The 17,166-nt window shown below is 42.9% G+C and overlaps 1 protein-coding gene across 1 annotated transcript; it reads right to left on the bottom strand.

Annotated features, from left to right (window-relative positions):
• Positions 1-4,594: 4,594 nt before the first annotated feature.
• On the bottom strand, positions 4,595-16,535 carry tgfbr2b (transforming growth factor beta receptor 2b). Its single transcript, XM_049751334.2, has 7 exons — positions 16,265-16,535; positions 14,246-14,387; positions 13,796-13,986; positions 10,917-11,680; positions 10,629-10,770; positions 7,206-7,330; positions 4,595-5,926 (listed from the first exon to the last, which is right to left on the bottom strand). The coding sequence occupies exons 1-7, from the start codon at positions 16,335-16,337 to the stop codon at positions 5,747-5,749; spliced, it is 1,617 nt and encodes a 538-aa protein (XP_049607291.1). The 5' UTR covers positions 16,338-16,535; the 3' UTR covers positions 4,595-5,746.
• Between the last annotated feature and the right edge of the window lie 631 nt (positions 16,536-17,166).

The following is a 17,166-nucleotide window of genomic DNA, read 5'->3' as shown; positions in this document are numbered from 1 at the left end:
GCGACGTTTGGGCGCCCTCTCGTGGTCAAAGAGCCCAACGCAGCCGCTTTGTGCGTTTATGCTTACGCCTTGCTTAATGCGCATGCAACGTGTCGTGATATACAATTAACACGCTGGTTGGTTTCAAAATACAACATTGAGATGCGGCAAAAACGCCATTAATCTTTCAATACGATCACCCATCTTTCCTTTGCAGCAAAAATATTTACAGCCAGCCCACTTCCCCCCAAACGAAATGATTTAACATTAAAATGAAATATTCATGTTGAGAAAATTGCAGTGAAGTCAGAGTCGGCTTAACGGAATTGTGGATTGGGGCTATGGTCTGGAGAGGGTTAGGGGAGATAAAACGATGATCACACGCTTTTTACATGGATGGTAGATGAAAGGAGAATGAGGATTATTATGAGAATTGAGGATCATCATTGGCAGAAGTGGATACAAGTTTGGGGTTCACAAGGATAGCACAGAAACAAAGGGTAGACAGATGACATATTGCGGATACACATCAATGTAAATGTAAATGTGATGAAAAAAGACATGTTTGCATGTGTAGATTATAATATGACGAGTTGCTTCAAGCGCCTTTTTTCAAAATGCCAAACGCAGATGAAATTAATGGGATGGGTATTACCCAGCTGTCTCGACACGAAAGACTTGATTATTTGCATTGCTTTTCGCCTTTGTGCTTGCACCCCAATAACATCACACACCGGCCAATTTTCTTCTTGCCATTCTAAGGTGTTTATACTGCTCTAGTCTGCCAAAGGCCATCCGAGGGAAAGGGGAAAAGCATTGTACTTGGCAAGAAATACTCATTGGACCTTGCTCTGTAGAGCTATTCTTCAGCCTATATTTGTAGACAGAATTTACTCTAAATTTTGCAAACGTAAAAGGTTTGAACACAAAATGTCATCTCACAGGACAGCGAAGCATGAAAAAGTGTACTTGAGGGGCAAGATGGAGATAATTGATTGTTTTGCCACTTGGTTCCATTGACTGTACATGACATTTTAACGGTCAGTGCTGCCACAAAATAATTTGTAGTTGGGTTTTAATGGCGCTGGTGGGTTAAACACATGCAAAGAGGGAATAATGAGGCACGACTTGGTGAGGTGAATGCTTACCTGTGCGCTCTCATCAGTGACAGCCCATTTCACTCGGCGCACGCCTCATTTCTCCGACAGTCAATGGGGCTCAGGCAAGTTGTTTAACCCTGATGTGAACATGGCACAGTGCGGCCCAGGAAAGAAATGGGCTTGTTGCACTTTATTATGTCAAGACAAGCTAATCTCAAATTGGTTTCTTTCTTTCACTTTATATGCTCAGGCTGCTGCTTATCTTGCTAAGTACATGAGTGATCTGCAGGGCAACCCCGTTTTATTTTCACGTCAGCGCATGGAAGGTAAAATAGCCCAGTCGATGGCCATTATGTATTAATCCATCAAGCTTTGATTTATGTTTTTATTCATCTTTGCAAAGCACATGATGAATTAGTGCTTCTTTGAGACTACGAGAACTGACACGTTGACAGTTTTCCCATATCGAATCTGCCTTTTGATTTCTTACTTTGCTTCCAAATACATTAATCACAAGAAAAGGGGGGGGGGGGGGGGGATCCAATTATAGTATCTATGTCAGTGTGAATATTGGCCTTTTGAATATTGCCACTGTGCATACGAAGGTTCCAAAGATTTAGCGAGATGGAGCCTCACAGACAGCCTGAAGGGATGTCTTGACTTTGTATTGACAAGAGGTAGAGAGATAAGCAAAGAGAAGTGAAGTGGAGATATTGAACTGCCTGCGAGCAAAATGTCACACACTCAAATTCTATTCAACATCTTCACAGCACCTGTTGGTTGCCTGATCAACATTCAAGAATCCTCCCCATGAACTTTTGAATGAAGGTGACATCAAAATAAAACAACAGATGTGACAAAACTTGCATCTAAATGCCACTGGCGAGCTTGACAAAACACACCTCTTGTTCCTTTCTTGAGAGGCTTATTTGAGCTTTTATCAATACCCACGACAACAGATGAATGTTCAACGGCGGCACTGGGACTGCGCACTTTATTCTGCAGTGATCACAAAAACAATCAGGCCGTGTACGACGAAGAAGTGGCCGGGCACTCGAGATGGATGGACAACGGATGGTTGGGTCGGTCGATGGAAAGAAATGAAATGGCTGACGGATGAAGAATGAAAGGAGGGATGGACCAAAAGACTGGTGGGTGGGTGGGTGGATGGAGGGAGGGAGGGAGGGAGGGAGGGAGGGAGGGAGGGAGGGAGGGAGGGAGGGATGGATGGATGGATGGATGGATGGATGGATGGATGGATGGATGGATGGATGGATGGGTGGATGGGTGGATGGGTGGATGGGTGGATGGGTGGATGGGTGGATGGGTGGATGGGTGGATGGATGGGTGGATGGGTGGATGGGTGGATGGATGGGTGGATGGGTGGATGGATGGATGGATGGATGGATGGATGGATGGATGGATGGATGGATGGATGGATGGATGGATGGATGGATGGATGGATGGATGGATGGAAGCACATGAATAGATCGATTGTCAGACATACAGAGAGACAGACAGACAGAGCGCTAAATAGATCAATCAATTCTCCCTTACAGACAAGAACATTTATTAACCACCAGCCCAACATAAGTAAAAGAAGGTTCCTTCATTCTATCACTTTCATCGGAAAATCGATGTGCGTGTCAACTCTCTTCAGACCCCCCAAAAAACATCAAGCGTTGGAGGTAGAGTGACCACTTAGTCACTGCTCGGGTCTCATTGATCGTCTTCCCGGTTGCCCTCAATCGCTCATGTGACAGAGCACCTTTCACAGCACCTAAATAAAGTTACACTGGCCCTCGTGCTGAATATGGGATGATGCAGAGAAAGTACATTCAGCTGTGACAATCAACTGCTACGAGGGCAGAATCCACAAACTCAGAACTGTGGGGGGAAGAAATGCACCCCACCCTTACAAAAATATATAGAACCGACTGGGCCACATATGAAAACAGGTTATGACTTTTACTGCACCTGAGGAGGAAAGTCTTCATTGAAGCATGGACTATTTTTTGTTTTTATTGCTTACGCCGCACAATGCATTCCGGCACCTTTAATTGATGTATGCTGTATCACCATGGCAACCTGTAACAGGAATGAACAATGAGTGCCAGGAGAGCATTTCCCTCTGATTATTATTAGGTATATGCCTGCCTCCGGGTTATAGGAGCATATGCTCACTATAGAAGCTACGAGAACATTAGGTTCACTTTCATACTGTCATAACATTTAATACAAACAGATATGAACAATATGTACATATACGCATATATATAGATATACTCAGAGATAAATACACAAAGATGTGCACGTAATAGTAATCTAGCATTTTTTTCCCCCCTGCTTGTATCACATCTTCTCTGTGCCAGTGTGAGCATGTTGTGATCAAGGATGTGCTGGCTTTGGCCAATACTTCACCCGCTGTTGGCTCAAGTTTCACGCTTTAATAAGCCAAGAAAGATGCTTGAATGCACTTTTTTTTTTTTTTGCTGACTGGCGTATGGCACAATGACAAACAACACCCCAAGTACCTTATGGTTGTACAATGAGTGCACACATTCCAACAAGCACACTGACTCCAACGCTCCAATCCAAATTTATCTGCATCGGGTGTGTCCAATAGTCCAACATCGCCCCCTTCTGGTAGAAAGATATTTCATTTCTTCCAGTTCAGATGGAGGACAGTGCTATTGTCTGACCAACAGGAATGTTTCCTAATTAGAAAATATCTCCTATTTAACAATCTAGCCATTTGTGTTTTGCGCAAAGTATTTTGGTTCATGCTAACAAATACAAATATGAGTTTATTAATGCACTGTAGGGAGGCTCTAGCTCACCCATGCTGCTACAATAAGGGGGAATAGAAAATTGATGGATGAATAAATAAATAAAAGCTGTGCATAATTTGCATTCTATTACTGCATCATTAACAATCATGACAACTGCTACCTGGCTGTGACACAACGGTGGCAATCCATTTATAACGGAAGGCCAGCGGTAAATAATTCATCCGTGCACGACGGTCCAATTTATCTATTGTGGCTCGGCACTGGTTATAAATACAGACCGTGTAAACAAGCAGCAAGCCAATAGAAAATCTGCTATGGATGATTTACTCTCCAGGCAACTAAGCATGTCATATCTGCGTCTAAAGGTCCATGGAAAAAGCGACAGTACTTGAACACACAAACATGCAACGGTGTTGAATAGTAAAAGGAAGTATCATTTTAGAAAGCCTTGAAATGTCTAACAGGGAGGAATTTGACCTTGACAGCTTGCCACGTAATGGAAAATAAGCATTTCTTTTGTTGCCATGGTTTCTGCCCATTGCCTACCTCGCCGCGACTCCACATTTGAAGATAGAACAAACATTGCATCATGTGATTAGAAATCTAACACTGGGGGCTCAATGTGCAATAATTAGGAGCTTCTCATTTGATTCAGATCATAATCAAGGATTTGGGCACTCTTTTCATCCAACAGGTTGAGCAGAAAGGACCAAACAGCCCGGGGACAGATTAAAAGGTTTAATCCAGAATATCATAACGATACAGAGATGAAATGCGAGATTCTTTGGCTTAGATCCTGCTAATGTCTAACGGAGGCAGGACGACAAGAGAAGAAAAAGAGCAACAAAGCTGCTGTACACTAAGTTTGTCATTCAAAGTGTAAACAAGGAAAATTCCTGGGAAATTTGACCAAAGATGGGGAAAAAAATCAAACAAGTGAAATAACAAAGGACGCAAATTTTCCAAGATTATGCATAAAGGTGAAGTTGAAGTCTGTACTGATATAAAATTAAAAAAGCAAAGCAACATACTTTTGTCATTGCTTGCGTAATATATACGTAGACTACAGTCCATCTTTCACTGGCTTGCTCAAACCAGCTGACAAACCCATGAAAACCTCAATAACATCACTTAATATCTCCTATGGTAATTATATTTTAATACTTTTATACTGTACAAAACAAATGACTTTGGAATATATATATTTTTTCTAATGGTGGGAAGTAAACTCCCTGTTTCTGTCAAACAAGAAGAAACAAAACAAAAAAACAATGCATCTTTTTACACGCAGCAGGCTGAAACTTATAGGTTTGATTTTTACAGACTGTACATACCTTATTCCCTTTTAATGTCTGCCAATGATTAAGCAGACTTCCTCATTTCTTGTAGATGACACACACATGCGCACACACACACGCACAAACACACACCCACACACGCGCACACTTGCAGACACAGTTTTTAATCTTTGAGGCTGATTTGTTTTGTTTTTTGGTTTCAAAGTGGCTTTTAACACAAATGATTGCCGTGGGTTCTTTAAACATGCGTCACTGCTATGTCTATATAAGTTAGTTGCACCATGAAACATACACATGGGACATTAGTGTCGTTAGCAATCTAAATCCACATTCCTTTTCATTTGTATGCCTGAAATGTATTTCTCCTGACATTAAAGGCACTGCTCATTTAGTGTGCATAGATAAAGTGCAAAGGTATTTGGTTAAAAGCTTGATATTTGTGATATCCCTGTTTGTTTGTTTGATTGTTTTTGAAACCTGTATATGAGATGAGAAGAGTCCAAAAGGTCCATCTGTCTTTTCCAGTTTGCTTTTGTGTCACCCGAGAGAGAGGGGGGGAGGGGGGGTGCTTTGAGTTCTACTTCTCATCCACCACGATGATTTCTTCGGGGATCTTCTCTTCCGAGTCGGAGCAGTCGGACAGCTTGTCCAAATACTCTAAGTCTTCGAAGCGTTCCACCATACACTGGGCTGTCAGGCGGGCTTCCGGGTCGTGGTCCCAGCAGTCGTCGATGGCGGAACAAACCAGCTGGATGCCCTGTGGATTGAGCACACGTGGAGTCAGTCCAAATGGACGTGGGTGTCTTGCACCGAATTTCCTTGTATGTGTACAGAGGCACACCATTTTTGCAGGACTTCATACTCTGATAAAAAAAATAAAATAAAAAAAAATATCCCACAGGAAATAACGGCAAACACTGCAATGCCTTTTTTAAGCATTGTAACATTCTTTCAAGTGTAAAAATAAGTCAACAAATGTGACCAAGAAAACATTTGTGAAATCAAATAAGAACTATTTTACAATAAGGAGCAAATCATAGTGCCAGGAGACAACCTATGTCAAACATCCTTATTTGAGTTTCCACTCACTTTCCCCCGTCTCTAGACAATTGTGGACCACAGAGGCCAATATGGCGACACTCAAGCATCAAGACACTTGCATTGATTTTCGATTACGTTAAATAAGTAATGGTGGCACGGATTAGTTTAGTGGCATCAAGCGGGGCCAAGAAAATTCAGGTAGGTGCTTGTGAGGGGATTTTTGGGAAGGCACTTGGATGCAGTGTCAGTATCAGCCACAGATGATTGCATCAGTAGCTTGTGTCATATTAGCCACGCGAGGAATGTAAACAATCCGAACGGACAGGGAAAGCACCGTGGAGTAAGTAATATGGCTGCTAACAGTTCAATATCCGGCCAGAGCACACAATCCTTCAGTGAAATGTCCCGGCTTGCGCCATCTGTTGCTCCCTCGCATCGCAACTTTCCCCTCCCTCCCTCCCTCCCTCCCTCGCTCTACTCTTGTCTGGCGGCTCTGAATGCAATTCCTATCCGCCCACAGCCCCACACCAACTGGAAGGCGGCTAAACTTACAGTAGTAGAATTGTGGTATGCTGACATGCAGCCATGTCCGAATGAAGTGTCTGGAAAAGCCCTCAAATTGCAGTCGGGCTTTGTCAGGGATACTTCTTGTCACCGATAATATCACATCTCATCAGACATGACGGAAGTAGGAGAAAACGCCAACATTTTCACGTCATGTCTTTTAGTTGTGTGGTTACTCATCCTTAGTGTTTTAAGTCAAATGACACCACCCAAAAACTAATGTCACTATATTAAATAACAGTCACACACACAGTCGAAAGAATATTTTCCAGTTTTGTCAAATTGGAGTGAACTCAATATAGAAATGATCGTTTCAGAACCTAACCTCACTGTTGCATGAATACACTGGTGGAGCTAGGGGGGGGCTGCAGGGGCACTGCCCCCCTGAAATATGCCAAGCCGTATAATTGATGTGTGTGTGTGTCCCTTACTGTGTGGTTGAGCCAGCTGTTGGGAATCTCAGGTCTTCCTCTGTCTCGGAGCACGCTGTCCTTCATGCTCTCTACGCATGGGTGCTCCCTTAAATTTCCAAAAGGAGGCTCATACTCTTTCACCTCTGTGTGGACAAATAAAAGTACAATTTAAATAACAACAATAAAACATCAGTATGGAATGTATGGGCGATCTTTACAGCACCGTTTATTTTACTGTCTGGTTAATTTTTGATATAAGAGAAAGTATTCAGCGCTGACAAAGTGGCGAGTGATATGGTACAAGGCGGACTTCATAATAGGATGACAATAACATTGCTTGTTTCCCAACGTCTGTGTGAGTCATCCGCTAATCCACTCCTCCGCTGACTTTCATTACACTGCGCTGGCTGAGGCGCTTGCAAAAGGCGCTTCATATGGAAATAGAGCTCACTTTTATTTATTTTTTTAACGTGGCATCACCCTCGCCGTTACCTTAAGACAATTCATCTCAGGGTTCATCGTGTTGAAAGTTCAAACAAGTGACCTCAAAAACAAGACACACACACACACACACACAGACCGAGAGCGCTGTGGCCCTGACAGCGCTGACGATGTGACATCTGGAAAGCAGCTGCCCTAACCTCTCCTCCTCTCCTCCAGTCTCTCCCTCCTGGGACTCCAGGCATTTGGCTGTCTGCTGTCTCCCTCACGCTCAACTCGTACTCCGCCATTATCCCCTCCCTCCCTCCCTCCCTCCCTCCCTCCCTCCCTCCCTCCCTCCCTCCCTCCCTCCCTCCCTCCGTGCCCCACCCGTCAGAGGAACGCCAGCAGATGCTTTTTTTTCTCTCCAAGCTCTAAATCCGTACCAGCTAAATTATATAGCAGACATTTTGTAGGAAATAAAAAAAGGCTTCCACTCCAGCATTTGAGTCTCTCGTGTTCATCATGCTCAAACGCTTCCTCTGTACAAAGGCGGATATTTCATTTCACTGTCGGGAGGAACAATAAATACAAAAATGTCTCACAAGAAACATTCCTTCAGGGTCAACAGGATAAATAAGTTAATAGTGGCACATTATATTGTTTCAGCTTATGGGAGTCAAAAAAACAACCACAAAAAAAAGAATTGCATTGCAGTCAACAGAATTATATTTGTACAAATGGGAGATTTGAATCTGTAAATTCCTGGGGTCCTTTTTTCAAGTAGTGTCAGTAAAGCTGTGACATTTGATTGCCCCTTGGGGGTCATTAGTTTGGGATGACTATGCCTAGAAATGACACACAAGCGATGTCATGCAAGACTTCAACAGTGAGCAATAAGGCGTTAACTCTGGGTGGATGCACTTCTGGGAAGAAGAATGTTGGTTGACTTCCAATTCTATACTTTTGGCCAACATCACCATGTAACATTACAAAAAAAATTCAAAATATCGTCTTTTAAGTTCATTAACAGAGATAAACTTCTTTTTACACTTGCAAAGGTTTTACCGTATTGCTTGAGTGCTACAATCATTTTTAGACTGAAAGTCAGAGTGTAAATCTTTGCAAAATTAAAAAAAAAAAAAAAAAAGAAAAAAACTGTCGACTGGTGCTGTCAGGAGACGACAGTGTCCTTCACGCCTGGCAGATCTCAGATCACACCAAAGACGCGCGAACTGGGACAGGACGGCCATGTGGCCGCCTGCCACCGAGACTCAGAGAACTGATCCGACATCTGTCGCCCACAGACACACAACACAGGTGAAGGGGGGGAGGGAATGTAACAATAATAATAATTAATAATTCATAAAAACCCAAAGACGCTTGTACACAGGTTCATACTTATGTCTGCTCACGCAAATGACTCACTCATGTTGAACTTTGTAGCTTTAAAAAAAAAAAAAAGACAACCCCTTTAAAGTGAATATCAAATCTGTCATTTTTCAGTCTAGACAAAATACATTTTAGTAACTATTAGCGAGATTTAATTATGTGTGTGTTTTGTTTTTTTAACACTGAGAAGCACAGAAGATGTCAAGAAAGATCATATACACTTAAATTGTGACTCACGCCCATTGAGCTAATTTATGAGAACTGTTTGGGAGATGACGGCGTCAAACAAAAACATGGTGGGACATGTTTGTTAATTGTGAGAATGAGTCAGCAGACATCTGTTAGTTGCAATACAGATTTCTACTCCTTTTAAGTGTTAACGGCCCCTCAAAACGTGTGTACATAACTAGCAAGCTGCTGCCGCCAAGTCTTATTCTGCTTTCCATCACGCTGGAAAACCTTTGTCTCGTCCCTCTCGACGAAGCGGGTTGGCATGAGTAAAGCTCTCGAGAGTGTTTCCATGCAGTGGGGGAGTCATTAACCGCTGCATCACCTGCCTCGGGGCAGGAAGTACTTAAGAGACGGACGACGTGCAAAGATGCACGAGGAAATATAGAGAAGCTGTCAAATTTAGTAGCACACAATGACAGCCGTATTCCATGTTGTCTTTAAATGGGAACACAAATAATGTGGCTACCCTATAAATGTACTGCGAGTCCTAAATGCAGCAGAGTTAGACAGGAAGTAACAAATAAAAGATACGGAGCGAGTCTCGAGTCAAACTCCGAGAGAGATTTTTAATATAGCCCAGAGCATCTGGTCAGTCACGACGGGCATAAATTCTGTCTGCAGAGAGACATGGCATCCGCAAATAAAAACATCTAGACATACACGGTAGTTAAGTTGACACTATAACAGTCAGTCTTGGGCCCGGCCGGGCTTTTGCAAAAAAACAGGAAATGGGGGATTTTATTTTCAAAGTATACCCACAGAGCGCACATGCACATATTCACGTGCCAAGGAGAAGGAAAAACAAGTGGGATCGTGGGACACTTTGGCATTTGGGGCAATTTCAAGGAACCCACGGGTGGGTGGGGGGCAAAACAGGAAAAAGAGCTCAAGCAGACACGTTCATGCCCAAGCTCGCTTTCAATCTCCGCGTTGACACAATGGAGAGGTCGCAAGCCCCCGGAGACATTGAAGCGGAAGTGAAAACAAATGACCCAAGGTTGACATGAAATTGTGCTGTAATGGCTTACCCTCAGATAATCACCCGTTTCTATTATTTGCACATATCCTGACCTTGTTTTTGCAACTGGATGACAAACACACGTAACGGGCACATGAGCGGCATCAAGTTGAATCCTTCAGACTTCCACAAGATGAAGTGTGGCTTTTGTTCTCTCTTTTGTTTTCTTCTCTTATGTCAACAACATCCACTAAATGAAGCAAGTTGTATATTTATTAAGGCCACTATGTGGACATTATTTGTGCTTGGTTACTGATAGCGATAAGGTTACACCTGGTCAACCTTAGACGCTAACGCTTGTGCAATCATAAAAAAGGTGATTGCAAACTCCGCCAGACCAAATGCAATCTCAGTCTTATCAGTGTGTGGTGATATCTTACCTCCAATAGCGCTGCACCTGGAAATCATTTCCCACAGTACAAGTGCCATGGAGTACACGTCGGCCTGTTTAAAGCACTCAATGTTTTCCAGGTTGATCCTGGACTCCAAGACCTCCGGTGCCATGTACCTGGCTGTTCCCACCTTGGAAGAAAACACAAACACAAACGTTAATATGATCACATTTGGTGAAAATGCATGATGTTGATGTATTTGACGTACGAACTGCCATAATCGGTGTGTTTCGACTAGCGCCCTTAAGTCCGTTTCAATTTAAGACGAAACGTTACCTGTCCACTGTTTGCAAGCTCATCCACAGACAGGGAATTGTCCAGACGCAGCGCCAGGCCAAAGTCACACAGGCAGCAGGTCAGGTCGCTCTTCACCAGTATGTTGGAGCTCTTAATGTCCCTGTGCGCAATGGGCACCTTATAGCGGCCGCCCGGCGAGTGATCACTGTGAAGATGAGCCAGTCCACTGGCAAGCGATCCTCCCAGTAACCACAAGTCGTGCCAGCTGATAATATGGTGGGTCAAGTACTCTTGGAGGTTGCCTCTCGGTTGGTACGCTGTGATCAGCCAGTACTGTCTCTGCACCTTCCTCTCCTCGGCCGTCAGGAAGTGGAGCACGTTTTCGTGCCTCAAATCGGCATCCGAGAAAATGTCCTTCTCGTTCTTCCAGGAGGCGTATTCCTCGTAGGAGAAAATTTTGACCGCCACCGTCTCAAAACCCTGCTCGTCGCTGACGGAGGATCCCTGCTTGAGTTTGGCCTTGTAGACTTCGGCAAAGCGACCTTTCCCCACCTGGATATCCAGTTCAATGGGCAACAACTCGGTGTTGTGGTTGAGATTGTTGGCGTGCGTCGAGCTGCTGTCGGAACCTTCGTCGTCCCCCATGATGGCGTGAGCGTCGCTGAAGTCCGGTTTCTTGCGTTTTGCGTTTGCTCGCCGCTGGCGGTACACGCGATAGCAGTAGAAAGAAGTAATGACCAAAATGGCCATGACCAGAAGAGGAACCAGGCTCACTATGATGACAGCAACCTGGGAATCCATGTCTGACAAACCAAAAGAGATACAAGAAGAAGATGAATTACCGTAATTTCCGGACTATAAGCCGCGACTTTTTTCCAAAATTTTGAACCCTGCGGCTTATAGTCAGGTGCGGCTTATATACGATTTTTTTCATGATTTTTGTGATGACTTGATCACTTTTATACACTCGCAAAAAGGCTGTGGACCACTGTTGTGCGGTATCTTGAAGAACAAAACAACAACAAAAATACTATTTTGAAACACTACTATGGCCGCTGCTTATTCTGGCTGTGTTGCTTGTGACTATTATGAGCTTTAGTAGGAATACACGCTAGGTGACCTGCGTCAAAGGGCTCTAAACCCTTTTTCATACTCTGCCATGTGACTCAGAGATTACACAAAGCAGTGGCGCTGTTTGGACCATCTGCATTGTATTAAAACCTAATCAATCAGCATTTAAATTCAATTCTTCTGACATTGTGCTCACCAAAAACAAGTTGTAATGAATGTGAACTTTTAATGCATTTTATTCAGAAGGTTACTTTGAACCCTGAGGCTTAAATGGCGGCGCGGTATATTTATGGATTTTTACGGCTTTCTGTGTACTGTCTTTCTTTGTAAAAAACTCATGTGCACGTGCGGCTTATAGTCCGGTGCGGCTTATGTAAGAAAAAAACTAAAATATCCCTGAATTTTAGCTGGTGCGGCTTATAGTCCGGTGCGGCTTATAGTCCGGAAATTACGGTAGTCATTTGAACTTAAATGGAAACAAGTAGTTGTACCTCGTATTGCCTTGTGGCTTCACTATTAAGTTAAAGCCCAAATAACATTTGCATTCAAGTCAAAAATATGTTCTTAGCGGCCCCACTAGTCCAAACACTCTATTCTGATTCATATAGTGTTTGTGGAATATGGATTAAGGAGCAAAATCTACCCATTTTTATACATATTAGTAGAAATATTAGGTCATATTTTTGTACACCTACTGAGCTCAATAAAAACAAGTGGATTTTGCTGCTGTAATTATTTTTCTTCTTTTTCTCTAAAAACATCTTTACAAGCAGTATGCTCCAACCGTCTGCATAGATTGGAAAAAATCCTCTCCTGAATTTGCATTGTTGTTGTCAGCAAGAGAGGAGGAACGTGCCCCTTCCCTGAGGAATGTCTGATGTCTCAGGGAGCTAAAGTTAGGGCTTGCGCCGCAGAGGCAAAGTGCTCCAAACCATGACCCAGCCAACCGCATATTGTATCTCTTCCTAGTTTATGTCTGAGGCTTCGAATTTGGAAAGTCTTCTGTCTGGGAGCTTAGCTACGGCTTGGACAAAAAGGGAACTTTTATAATTGCCCCGTTTTTATGGTGCACTTACTAAATGGACGACTTTAAAAATGTTATCTATCGCCAGACATAACACACGGAAATGTTCTTTCCAATTTTGTTCAAACCCAAACCAGTGAATCTTAGTTTAGAAGCAAATCTTGTTATGAGGCACAGAAAGAAGCTGTGTAAATAAGGGAGGAGGAAGTACTGGGGAGGGCATCTCGTTGCTTGCCGAGGCAAGCTCCCTGCTTAGCTCGTTTTTTTTTTCTTCTAAACAGGAAACCACATGTCTGAAATCCTCAACACGGCCCCCAGACGGTTTGTTTGGATTTTCATAGCGAAGCTATTCCTTATAACAAACCTGTCACTGTACCTGACTACGAATGCAGATTTGCCATATTTCATCACACTTGGTGGCAAAAAATGAATTTCGCTGCTGACATTAGTATTCATCACGAGCCATTCAAAGAAGTGAAAATGCCATACAGTCTGACTAAATATTTGACCGACATTACAAATATTAGATCTCTATGCTACTTCTTGAAATTGACTAAAAACAACAGTTTGTAATTATTTAGTTGGAGGAAAACGCAGAGCATGTCTGGACTGACAGCTACTGATATTAGAATACTGGGTCAACTCTGACTATGACGTAAGCAGACTGAGTTGTGAAAGATCGGCGAAAGCAAATTCCAACTTCCTGTGGGGGTTGTGGAGTGTTTTCGATGGCTACGCTTGAAAAAAAAAAAAAAGTTCTTCCAAACACACACAAACCTAATTAATTGTGGTATGAATTAAAATGACAAGTGCTGCAACTTACAAGTGTTAAAAATGATCCGTTCGTTGCACTCGTCCTCCGAACAGGAGCACATGAAGAAGGTTGAACCCATGCCTTTCCTTTCCTTCATCTCACACTTGCTGTTGTTGTAGTCGTCCAGGACCAGGCCGTACAACTTCTCAGCCGGGTTGTGGCAGACGGTGTCAAATGTGACATTGTCGTCCTTCTTCCTCCTTGTGAGTAGACATCAAACAAAAAAAAACGGGTCAAGCATGGTGTCATTCACCAAATGTGGTTTTATCTGCACGTTTTCAGATACTATTGTCAATATGAGCAAGGGCAAATTTAGTCCGCAATAGTCATCTTCATTGTTCTTGTTGACAGTTCAAAGGTCAAATGAATGACTCCAACATGAACCAGATCGTTTTATGACAGTATGTTGTATTTGTGATGGGGTGTCATGACCTCAGCTCTGCGAGGAAGGAGCCTTACCAAATAGCGACACACACGTCGTCGTCATGGGTGCAGATGGAGGTGATGTCACACTCCACCTCGCAGCTTCCTTGACCCGTGCAGACGGTTGCTTGTACGTCGCAAAACTTGCATAGTCTTCGAACCTTTATTATATATGAATCTGGGAAGAAACAGACAATTTGGTCCGTCAAAAGAAGACATTTGCAAATATCTGCTTTCACTTTGGAAAACCATGACCAACAATCTTTCTTGTGGGATAATGCTAAATAGTTTTTTAATCATTACATAATACCAAAGAAACCAAAATAACTGGTTAATATACAGTGATTGGGGAAGACAAAAAGAATACACTTGAAAATAATGCAAATAAAATTGTATCCGATTATTCAATTCATCGATGGAATAATTGCTAGAATAATCGATTCTAAAACTATTGGATCGTGACAGCCCTAGATTAGAAGGAATTTTAAAAAAAAGCTACATCCCTCCTGACATTTAAATGTCTTTAAGGAAATCTTAGTACCGTGGAGAACTCAGTTGCATCCAGCGCCTTTGCTCTTGTTCTGACTTGACTTAGCCAGCAGACAGACACCATTGCGGCTGAGTGCCTGAGGGTTGGATCATTATCGTGGAGACAAAAGCCAGACAGCCAAGAACAAAGCAGATATCTTCACACTCGCAGGGATGTTGCTCATTTGGCATGCATACCAGTCAGAAAGTAAAAGTCAGTCAGTCGAGTCAAAATGTGTCTATGAATGTACTTGTCAAAAGACAAATAGTTCGTGGAAGCCATCAATTTGATCGCTTAACTTCTGCCGTTAATGTTGGTGAAAGTTTGACTCTGGAAAAGATCCATTCTGTATTTTGTTATGTTTATTTTGCTTTGCCATATTGGTAACCTATTTGTAACTGCGGCATGTAGCTTGTCATGCACTATTGCTGCACCCCCAAAACAAGAAAATATTAAATTAACTTGTTTTTCGACAAGTTGCTATTTTGCCCAGCACCACTAAATAACTTGGAAATTCAATTTAATTGAATTTATTCGATTAATGTTGACACTTCTCGTGGTAGGGGGAAAATAAGAAATGTTTTTTATGCGCTAGAATAAAAATGTAAACACACACACGTCCTCAAAATCATATATACAGTAAGTCTGTGCACTCTAATTGTTGAGCCATCTTGAAATGCTGCGAAGATTGACGCTCACTGTCTGTTTGGACATGCCTGACTTCACACTGGTAGGAGGGAAAGTAAGTGTACGCGCTGCCACAAAAGGCCTCTTTGTCAGTCACTACTCGGGCCTTGGGGTTAGCGCCCTGAGCTTTGTACAACCTGCAGCACAGAGCAAAGCATGCATCCTCTTCCTGCAATGCAAAGCTTCCTTAAGACAGATGCACACAAAAGACAAAGCAGGATGTAGCTGCTTTGTCTTCTTATGATGACGCAACTTTTGACAGCAATTCTGCTGGGGCCGTATCGTGTTTGATGATTAGTGCAAGCCCTCTGCAAAAACAAAAATGTCATTTAAAGCCATCGGGGTGGCTTTAGAAAGGGTGAATGGTAGTAATTGTCACCCGTGGCTTCATCTAATTGCAGGGAGAGGGGAGGCGGATTAGGAGCTGCCGGCCGGCCGGCCTCCCGAGAATGACACAGATGAATGCACAAGAGTGTCTTTTTCATCTCAGGCTCGACCTGTAAGTAATGCGTGGCCAGAGCGCACCAAAGAAGCGCACCAAAGATGGACATATACGACTGGATACGAGTCCGCCCCGTGGAGCTTGTGTACCGTTGCTTTAAAAGACAACCCCACTCCAAAATAAACTGAAAAAACCCCACCATTGACAATTTCAAGCCGTCTTCAACTTTAGTTAAAAACAAAAAGTTACAAAGAGAAAACAGCGCGCTTCAAACATCTGCGTAAAAGTCACCGTTTGAATTTTTCAAAAGGGACAAACAGCACAAAAGTGTCAGTGAATTAACTTTGGCAGCTGCAAAACCCTTTTTTTTTTTTTTGACAGTAAACGTTCAACTCACCCGCTTGCTCGAGCACAATACTACCAAAGAGTATCGCTCCATACCAGAAAGCGGAAAAGCGAAGTAGCTCCATGAAGAAACGGACAATGCCCCCCTCTCTTTCTCATTAATTAGCCGAAGCTTTGACGCGGAGTTAATATCCAGATTTAAGCGAACTTTCTTCGGTCCGCTTGTTGCTCCCCTCAGCTGCAGTGAGAGAGTCAACACAAATGGCTAGGACGTTCTCTATATGACTCACTGTACGAGCACTTCATGAAACAGGAAATCTTCTGAGGGGCTGGACATTTTTTTTTTCCTCCTCCTTTAGTCATGCTCACGTTGCTCCCAAATGTCTTGAAGCATATCATTAGGAGGCAAGGCAAAACTTGAAATGACATGTTTGCAAATAACTTACTGACCTTACCTTCCACAGTTTTTATGGTTTTTATTTTACCCTTCAAATTACTTCCCAAATCGAGAAGTGTAGTGGTTCAACGTGAAGGTCGCATCATCTGTATTTTTTGGAAGCGTTAAATTAGGATGGGCAGATTCAATGATGAATTGGGGGGGGGGGGGGGGGGGGGGGGTCGCGAAATACTAGGGAAGGGCGGGGCATAGGAGCGCGCACTTCCTCACCAGATGTTTAACAAAAATGCCATTTAAATATGGAAGAAAATGTGTGAATTTGTGCAAAATATGCGTGTTTCTAAAATTGAAGTGGTGGCCTTTTTTGGTTAATAAGAATCTTGCTCGAGGACGCCAACCTGCAACCTTGAACTGCAGTCAAAGTGTCCCCAATTATTTTTGATTTGATGAAGCAGAGGTCGAATGCCATTCCATTTACACCACCACCAATTTATAATTTACATAGCAAGAATGAGACTTCTAAAGTTGAATTCCATTGAGGTCACGCAGTATGGAAT

Source organism: Syngnathus scovelli, chromosome 19, assembly GCF_024217435.2.
Source record: "Syngnathus scovelli strain Florida chromosome 19, RoL_Ssco_1.2, whole genome shotgun sequence".
Classification (NCBI taxonomy): domain Eukaryota; kingdom Metazoa; phylum Chordata; class Actinopteri; order Syngnathiformes; family Syngnathidae; genus Syngnathus; species Syngnathus scovelli.
Note: the sequence above shows the minus strand (reverse complement) of the source record. Positions and strands in the feature narration are given on the sequence as shown.